Here is a 10,037-nt window from a genome sequence, read left to right on the forward strand (position 1 = left end):
TAATTCACATGCAGATTGGCTCAGTGATAAATCTTATGCTTTTTCATGGTGGCATCAAGCCATAAAAGGGAAATTTAGGGGTCTCCACAAGACTGCTTTCAAAGCGTGGCTGCACAGCGTGAGTTTGTAACGACTGGCCAAAAAAAAATGAGTCAGATTTAAGTGGTAAGTGAAATTTCCATCTCATGTCAACGGGAATTGCAATTTTCTACAAAGGAGTTTAAAATTCTTTAAATATTTTAACATGAGATAGAAATTTATGATACTTTTATACAGTAATGCCAACGTCAAATGCTCTCAATCCGATAATTTTTCTACCTATTAATTCATTAAGGATAAACCATGTGTCTCTTTTCACAAGGTCTCATTAAATAGAGTGTAGTACGACCTCTGGTGGTAAAAGGTAGATATTTTTCATAATTCACTTTTACAGTGAATTCGCTTACACACGGTTTTCGTTGACAACACGTTACTATTCCCAGACTTTGTTGCAGTGCAGACAAACAGGAAAGGTTTAGCTGGAAATTAAAATATAAATCATAAAAAATGGCGGAATATTTTGTTTTGATTTCTGTAACAGTAAAACCAAAATATGTATTGTATCATACTCTTTCATATCAAATGATTTTTGCTTATTTTTGTTCAAGTGCTTCTCTGACGATTCTCTTCATATTGCTTCTTACCGATTAAACACCTGTACGTTGAGTCGGAACTAAAAGTCGGCGATACCAAGGTTGTACTCGGAGGTATTTTGCAGTAACGCACTTTCAAAATGGCTTCCAAAGAGAGACCGGTATGTCAAATCTTCTCATTTCAGGACTGTAAAGCCTCTCCCGACCCGATTTATGAACTCCCCGCCCAGTGTCTCACTCCTACTCCGGCCCCGATAGTGATAGATAACGGCTCCTTCCAGACCCGGGCCGGCTGGGCGGCTCCAGCGGCGGAGTACGACTCTCCGCGGCTGATCTTCAGGTCTGTGGCGGCGCGCAGCAGAGGGGCCGCCCGCAGCGAGACCCAGATCGGTAACGACATCCCAAACTTGGAGCCGCTGCGGTGGCTGCTGAAGAGCCAGTTTGACCGAAACGTGGTGGTGAACTTCGAAATCCAGGAGCTCATCTTCGACTATGTGTTTACACATCTGGGCATCGCCTCTGAGGTATTAGTACTGGGGGGTTAGTGTTGTAAATTCCAGTGTAGCCATTTTTTGCCATTTTGTAATTGAGTGTTTTTCTTTTCCTGTCAGTGCCTTTTTTTACATTTCAGTTAAATCCCAGCTGTCTTTTAGCTCTGCATATCAGTCCATTCAAACAGTTAACATATAAGGCATAATGTTGCAGAGACATGTTACCACCAACAAAGGTCTCCACACACTTCACATTAAATGGCAAATGTTTTCCAAGTCAGAGTTAAACAAATATAAGGACATACTTAAAAGCTACATACACAAGTATACAACAGGTCTTTTCAGTTCAGCCGGTCAAAATGCTTGAGGTCAACCATGATAATACAGAAAATGATGCTTCTAAATATCAGAAGTTTACAAAAGCTGTTCATGTGTATAATAAGGTGTTTTATTTCTAGTCAGACATAAAAATATTTTAGTTTTACCACTGAAGGAAAGTGCCAGGTAAGCTTGTAATTTATTAAACCTGTTTCTCTGTTGTTAATGTGCTTGTGCAATGACAACATAGAAACACACACTAAGAACAAAACAAAAACATTGTAAGGGGCATAAAGATATGTGTCTGTTACCACCAAGTGTTTCCTGGGAGGTTAATTACACTAATGCACACTTGTAATGTTTTGCCGTTTCTGTTTACTAATGTCAGTGATGACCAGATGTTTGCTCAGCATTACTTTCCCATGCTTTCACAGGACAGCGTGGAACACCCCATTGTGCTCACAGAGGCACCCTGTAACCCGCTGCACTGTCGGCAGATGATGTCAGAGTTGCTGTTTGAGTGTTACCGTGTCCCGTACGTCTCTTACGGCGTGGACGGCTTGTACAGTTTCTACCACAATAACACGCGGAGGAACATCCGTCCGCCACACACCGGCATTGTTCTGTCCTCAGGATACCACTGCTCACACATCCTGCCAGTTATCAACGGCAGGTGAGGATTCACAGACACAGACAGCTGCTTCTGTGTTGCATTTGTTCTTTTACAGTTCATTGTATATATGTCTGTAAGAAATCTGTCTTTTTCCTGAGCTTTTTTCCACAGAAGACATTTTCACTTACAGTAGGAAAAGCAAAAGTGTTACTTTTAACATCAGTGGTATCTCTGCTCTGTTCAGGTGTCCCACTAAGCCATGACAATGGGACAGTGAGCCAGGACGCATAATACCAGTGCTCTGAAACTGAATAGATAAATGGAATTCAGCCATTGTCATTTACACCTGTGGTTTTCCCACTGTGACATGTCTTTACTGTAAAAGACCTTTTTTACTCTCTTTAGCGCAACCATTCACACATTTTGTTCAGTTTGTTGTGTCTAATTTTGATACGGTTTCGATTCGAGGTTGGATGCGGTGAACTGTAAACGTGTGAACATGGCTGGGAGTCAGGCAGCGTCCTACCTGCAGCGCCTCCTCCAGCTGAAATACCCAGGTCACCTTGCCGCTATCACACTGAGCCGCATGGAGGAACTGCTACATGAACACAGTTACACTGCGGTGGATTATCATGAAGGTACAATTTGTCAGTGTCAATATCAATGTATATTTAAAACTGGCAAGTCTTTTCTTTAGTTTACAGCTCCAAGTTACCACAGTAAATAACCATTATGTTTCTGAAGAGTGGAAGGACTCCCAAATTAATCTCAAGTAACATTAATTAAATGCGCACAGGCATGAATTTTCAGCTTGTGGCTGGTGGAAATACAGGTGATCATAGATTTATGGAGATACATGCACATCGCTTCTTCCTTTCTTCTTTTCTTACTTTCCATTTCCTTCATGTTGTGTTCTCTCCAGAGCTGGAAAAATGGCGCAGCCCAGAGTTTTATGAGCGGGAGGTTCACCGAATGCAGCTTCCCTTCTCGGGTAAAGTGCCGGGCGGCTGTGTGAGTGTGGAGGAGAGGCAAGAGAGACGAGCTCAGCAGCTTCGACGCCTTCAGGAGATCAATGCTCGCCGCCGTGAAGAGAAGCTGCAGCAGGACCAAGAGAGGCTGGACAGACTTATGGCAGTACAGGCAAGAAACCTGTCTTGTTAATTTAGTAAAGTAGTGTTGTTATTCTCTTTAGGTTTTTCAAGTGGTATTTTATATGTGTGAGACTCAAGATTACACAGAAGACTATAAAAATTGGTCTTCGAAGGAATTTGGATGTCCTTGTTTCCTTTACAACAGCAACTTTTGATTGGATTTAAAAACACAGCTGGTGTGTGATCACAGAGTTTTGTGTGTGCAGGAGCTGTGGGACGACGGCCTGTTGGATCAGTTTCACAAGAGCCTGGTGGAGCTCAACATGGACTCAGCGGAGGAGTTGCAGTCCTACATCAACAAACTGCAGCTGGCTGTGGAGCAGGGCAGGCAGAAGCTGCTGCACAGCGACGGAGCAGAGGGAAAGATGGAGGTGGGTGTTACCTCACCAAATCAGAGAGAAAAATAGAATTAGTAAGTCTTGAATTGTTATTTTACAAGGGTGGGGTCTATATTTTGAGGGTAGGTCTCTGGTAAAACATTTGGGTTAAAAAACAGATGGTGCAGGGCAGTAACTGCAAAAAAAACAGAGGTGGGTTTATATTAGATATCCCCCCCCCAAAAAAATTGTAGTGAAACTAAAACATAGTAATTTATTCATTGTTGTGAGTTAAAGCACAGTGGATTCATACATACATAGTGTAGTTTTATACATTTTATACATTATGAAATGACAGCAGCTAATAAATGCAGGAGCCACTGAGCTGGAGTCAAACTCAAATGATCCAATAATTGATTAGGTCTGCGTGTCATTACCGTGAACGTGCTCGCGGGGCTCTGCAGGATACGAACCTGTTTGCTGCACTGGATGTGCTGCGGCTGACACGAAGCCTGAGGCTGTTCTGTCTCTGTCTGCCAGGTGTCTGAGCTGGAGCAGCCGATGGATGAGGGAGACGGAGTCGCGCTGATGGATTCTGACTTCCCCGAGGACACGCTGCCAGAAAAACCCGCTAATGTGGTTCAGGTAATGGCACAGAGACACTGCAACTTCCCAGACAGATATTTAGTTCCCCATTAATGCTGTGCAGGTAATTATCTGCCAGTTCAATATGTGTGAGAAAACTTTTTCTCCTGCATAATATATTTGTGCCAGAACAGCAATGAAACTAGCAAACTTTGCTCCTGAGCTGAAACATTTGGTGTCAGTACTTCTCACACATTTTATATCAGTGAACAATAACTTTGATCTCGATCTGCAGCCCATGTTCAACATGGCAGAGTACCACCAACTGTTTGTGGGTACAGAGCGCCTGCGGTGTCCAGAGATCCTGTTCCAGCCCTCGCTGACTGGAGAGGAGCAGATGGGACTGATGGAGACGCTGCAGTATGTCCTGGCCAGGTAATGATACAGTCCACAATAGACACACACAAAAAAAGCCAAGCTCGCATATGCATATACGGTACAGTACATGTATACATGCACACACATGCATCATGGAAATTTGTTTGCATGCTTGGACCTGTTTGTTTTACCACACAAAACTTAATTTTATCAGCTATAACATCATTTCTCCTATTAACTGTAGTAAAATGACACATGAAAGGTTACAACTCTGACATATTAATGTTTTTCTCACTTCTCCTACGCTACATACAGGTATACACCAGAGCAGCAGGAGGCGTTGGTGAGCAATGTGTTTTTGACAGGAGGGAACATGCAGTACCCTGGGATGAAGGAGAGAGTGGAGAGAGAACTGCTGGCTATGAGGCCCTTCCAGTCACACTTTAAGGTACAGCCTATATCCTTTTTAAACCCCTGTTTATCATTATACATACTCGTCTAAAGTGCCAGACCATCATGTTCTGATGAAGACTGAATTTTGTTAGAAAATCTAAAATTATGTTAAAATTTAACAAATTTGACGAACCCTTTCAGGCACAGTCATATTAGAGTAAGTTTTACAGTTTTCTTTACACAGTGGAAACATTTACAGACAGAGCTTACATCCAAATAGATCTAAACTAGATTCATACAAATGTACAAGTAAAGATAAAAGCCTGTTTTTAAAAATATAAAAAGTTCTAAATAAGAGATGTGAAAAGTAAAAAGTAAGAAAAAAGAGAAAAAAATAAACTCTAGAGAAACCAGTTCCCTCAGCTTAAAGCACCCCTACCTTTCAGTTAGGGGTACTTTAATTTAGATGTAATCTGTTTTCAAATACATTTGAACTCTGGCTCACTGCTTCCCAGGTTACCATGGCATCGCAGCTAGCCCTGGACGCCTGGTGCGGGGCAAGAGACTGGGCCTTGGAGCATCCGCCTGGAGGAGGAGCGGCAGAGGGATGGATCAGCAGACAGGACTACGAGGAGAAAGGAGGCGAGTATCTGAGCGAGCACTGTGCCTCTAACGCCTTCATTCCCATGAAGCTCGCCAAACCAGTTCCTGCTCGCCCCGTCGAACCCTCCGTTATGACTTCAGCGGGAGCTTCTGCTGCCATCTCCACGGTTACGTCTGCCCTGACTCCCTCCTTCTCTACTGGTGCTGCTGATGTTTCTATGGTTTCCTCCTAAACTTATTTCTCAGAGTCTCAATTTGGAATGAAGTACCCTTTTTTTTGGTGTAGTTTAACCTATCTGCTTCTGCATCAGACTTTAGTAACTTCATAACTGGAACTGGACTGTTCATATTGAATTGCCATCAAAGTAATCACCTTAAAAGTCAGATGGAAATATTTTTGTATATTATTATGTAAATAGAATTTGTTTTGTGTGTGTTTTTTAAAAATATATTTTCACTTATGAAAACAGCTCTTTGCTTTTGATTGACAGATTGACCAGAAAGTTTGGCAGATGTCTGATGCTGCTCGTCACATCGTGTTGCATTTTAGTCAACCTTCTTCAGTATCTTTGATTTTCTTCCTTCTCTTTTTTCTCTCTCTGCAGCTCACTTTCAAATCAGTTCAGTTACACACACAACAAAAAGTTTTCTCATTTACCTTTAGTTGTATCTATACATGCAGTTCATTTTGGTTTTATTATTTCTTGGGTTGCACTGGTCCAGATCTTTGCTGCCACACCAGTATAATGGAGGTGAAATTTTATTTGTTGTGCTCACAGCAGAACTTTAAAAAAATCAACTGCCTTATGTCTCCATTCCTCTGGATTAGCAATTATTTTCACTACTGATTATCCAATCTGTCGGTTATTGTTTATATTAATCGATTAATTGTGCAGTCTATAAAATTTAGTCTGACAAATGCCTATTACTGTTTCCCACAGCTGTAAATGATATCTTCAGATTACCTATTTTGTCTGACCAACAGCCCGAACCCTAAAGATTTTGCCATTTGGACAAATAAAGCAGAAGTAAAAGGTGATACCATAGATTATTTAGCGGTCAACCGATCAACTAATAATTTCAGCAGGCTGTTTTCACAGGGACTATTTCTTCTGTTTAAAGTTGTTCAGGTAAATACCTCCAAACCTTGGACTACCAGTATATTCATGGAGAAATAACTCCAGAAGTAAGTGAGATGATGTTTTAGTTTCTGATTTGGGTGAACTGAGCCTTTAAATGCAGCACACATGATGTGTTGCAGTGTAGTGTTGCACCACCAGATGGCACAGGCGAACAAAATGTAGTCGTTCTGTCCTCAGCCTCCACAGTATCAACTGAGCTACTGGGGTTTGCTGTTGGCACAATCACAGTAGTAGACCTATTACACAGTATTACACTGACCTCTGTACCTGAGTGCTTTGTTTTTATTGTTGTTAACACAACAGACACACAAACACATAGTTTCATCACCCTAATATTCACAGGAACATATAACAGCAGGAACCTCTGAAGTGTGAGGCTGTGTCCTTATGTGTGCAGTTAAGTTCTCTTTCTTTCATGTAACCTAAAGGTTCTGACTCTCACTGTTGGTTGTGTTGTAGGTGTGTTTGCTGTGCTGTTTTGCTCCTTGTTGGTCCATATTATTAACCCAGCAGACCTCTGCAGTCTAATAATATTACATGGCGTTAAACTCTGCCACAGCTGAAGGCTGAAAACCTCAGACAGCTTGTTCTGCTTCTCCTCAAGCAGCAGTGTGCCAACCAAACACACACACACACACACACACACACACACACACACAGCACTGGTTTCCACAGCAGGGCAGATTGGGGCTAATCAGAGCCAAAACAGACCTGTGACTGCAGGATGATTGGCTCAAATTTAACAAGGGAGAAGGAGGAAAAACAAAGCAAGAGGATTTATTTCTATGGCTACACTATACTTTAGCAAGGGTTTTCAATGATATTTAGAAAAAAAAATCAGCTGCAGGTGCAACCTAAAAAAAGACATTGGATAATTTCTGCCTTTTCAATTCCATATGATGCACAGTTGTTGTGTCCAGCTAAAGAGGCTGCCATTGTGTCACTTTTGGTTTGTTATGCACCGTAAACAAGCGGGTGAATAATCTCAGAAAGTTCATTGATCTGAATTTTTGAGAAATACAAAGACATATTGGCCACAGTATTCTGTGGTTATGATGTGTTGACAGTGGATCTTCTCAGTCCTTCCTGATGTGTTGTGGCTCAAATTTAAAAAGAAAACAGTGTGATGGGTGGTCGTGGTACCCACTTTTATCCATGTTCATACCTGCTTTCACCTCCCTCTTGCTCACCTCCACAATCCATTTTTTTTTCCCTCTGTTGTGTGCACTGTCACCACCTTGCCAGATGCCAGTGATGTAGAAGTCAAATTTACTGCTAGGACCAATAAACGTCATCATTAGGTGGGGTTTCTAAGAGAATTGAAGCTGAAGGCATACTGTAGGTTCATGCATGTAGATCATGTGTATTTTTAAACAAGCCTGCACTGTATTGGACCCTGTTCATGCCATAGTGCTGGCCAGTGTCCAATTAGGAGGATTTATCTGTGAGCTGCAGTGTTGTAGGTCAGCAGGAACACCAGGCAGGGCTGAGTTCATGTCACGCAGTCCTGTGTTGGAGGGGAGGAGAAAATAAAAACCAGGAGCTGGCAGTATGACAGATGCACAATGAGGGTTTTTTTTTCTTTTTCTTTTTAATAATGGTCGGACAATCTTATTGTATTTCTTCAGTGTAAAGCCTCTCAAAATTTCAAGATAATTCTTGAAGAAACAGCACAATGCAATCCTCTTTTTTTTGTTTTTTTAACCAGTACAGTGAGGTCTTCATGGTTACAGAGTTTAAAATAGCCTGTTAGCAGAATGTCCTGTTGGCATAGTTACATAAAGCACACACCAGGTAACTGCGAGTTTGGAGTTAAATCCACCAAAATCTTTGTTGCAGACAAGCCCACTGTTTCCTGACTCTCTTCTGTCTCTTAAGGCTAAAATATTGGCAGACTGCTGCAAACATAGGTGGCCTCATTCGAGGGTGGGAAGCCCGTGAGGGATCATATCATTCTTTCTAGTGATTTCCAGTTTATGAGACACCTGCACAGTGGGGAGGGGAAATGAGGTTGTAGTTTATACCTAATTTGCCTGATGCCTTCTCGCTGTAATGCCCTTAAAGCCAGCAGTGACAGAAGAAGTATTCTGATCAAGTAAAAATAGTAATATCGCACTATAAAAATTCTCCGTCACAAGTAAGTACTCAACTTAAAATTTTCCTGGAGCTAATTTGATTTATTTCTATTTTAACTATTTCTTTGCACCACTAAAAGTCGCAAATTGTTTTGAAAACTTTTTTGGGTTGATGTGTTCCCTAACATCTGCTGCCAGAGAATCCAGGAAAAAAACTAATTCCCATTATGTTTTCAAAGACTTTCATGTTTGACTGCTCTTTGTCTTGTGGGACTGATGGCACATAAATTCAGTGTTGTTTGGCGGCTGTCCATCTCGTCTCAAATGTCAGGGCTTCCCACAAGAAAACGATAGAAGTATGTGAAGAGACTGTTGTTGCTGTGAATGATATTACAAACTCGAACAATTATCAGGTGTCGGCAAGTTGATGTTTTATATTTTATGGACTTGAACTGAGGTCTGCCTGGAAGATTAGATATCAGTCTAAAAATCTTTGCTCTGTCAAGTTATAATCAATTTGCAGTAACGCTGATATGCTCCTTTAAAGTGTCTGTAACATAATCGTAATTTTTCTTTCATATCATTATATTCAACCAGTTTTGTCAGCATACACATAAAAACATTTAAACTCTGTATTCCCTTTAGAGTTTCTTGACTCCCAAGCTGGAGTTTCAGTAGACCCTTGAACATGTCGTTCTCATGTCTCGTGTTGGTTGCTGTCCAATCAGAGTCACTTGCTGCTCTCACTGAGAAGCTCACAGAGCAGCAGGATCAACATTATAAGCTGAATGACCCCAGCAGGCCTGATATTTCCTGCCTGGACATAGAGCATGGGCAGTTTGTGAGAAGCTGCTGTCTCTGTATTATTAATGGTGAATTATTGTTTCCATGGTATTCATTTCTTGCTTTCTGTTTCTGTTAAAGGGATACGCTGCTCAAAATCTTTCCCTTCTTGAGTGTAAAACACTCTCCTCCTGTAGCTTTGAAAAGTGGCTGTAAAACATCTGTAGCTTCAAAGATTCAAAGAAGGTAACAGTGTCACATAATAGCAGTTTAGACAAAGCTTTAAAAAAAAAAAGATTTATTGTGAACATACTAGATTAATAGATTTGATTTGACTGTGGAAAAGTCGACTCTGCTGCAGGAGCAGTTGGAGAAGTTTCTGTGGGTGGTTTTCATACTTTTTGTGCCTCTGTGAGAACTTGTCAGTTCTGGGAACCTTTGTAAGTGACTTGAACTGAACTACAAACCTTTCAGAGCCACATTTCAACCTGAGAGGAGGAACAGGAAGGTAGATTCTGGACAGAGTATCACTGAAAATCAGCTGTGAAACACTGGT

General features: G+C 41.3%; 1 protein-coding gene across 1 annotated transcript; it reads left to right on the plus strand.

Annotated features, from left to right (window-relative positions):
• Positions 1–766: 766 nt before the first annotated feature.
• actr5 (actin related protein 5) lies at positions 767–6,782 on the plus strand. The gene is made up of 9 exons (XM_041046436.1): positions 767–1,156; positions 1,876–2,114; positions 2,523–2,692; positions 2,977–3,194; positions 3,412–3,576; positions 4,063–4,167; positions 4,403–4,542; positions 4,801–4,933; positions 5,394–6,782. The coding sequence occupies exons 1-9, from the start codon at positions 773–775 to the stop codon at positions 5,712–5,714; spliced, it is 1,875 nt and encodes a 624-aa protein (XP_040902370.1). The 5' UTR covers positions 767–772; the 3' UTR covers positions 5,715–6,782.
• Positions 6,783–10,037: the final 3,255 nt, after the last annotated feature.

Source organism: Toxotes jaculatrix, chromosome 2 (assembly GCF_017976425.1).
Source record: "Toxotes jaculatrix isolate fToxJac2 chromosome 2, fToxJac2.pri, whole genome shotgun sequence".
Classification (NCBI taxonomy): Eukaryota; Metazoa; Chordata; class Actinopteri; family Toxotidae; genus Toxotes; species Toxotes jaculatrix.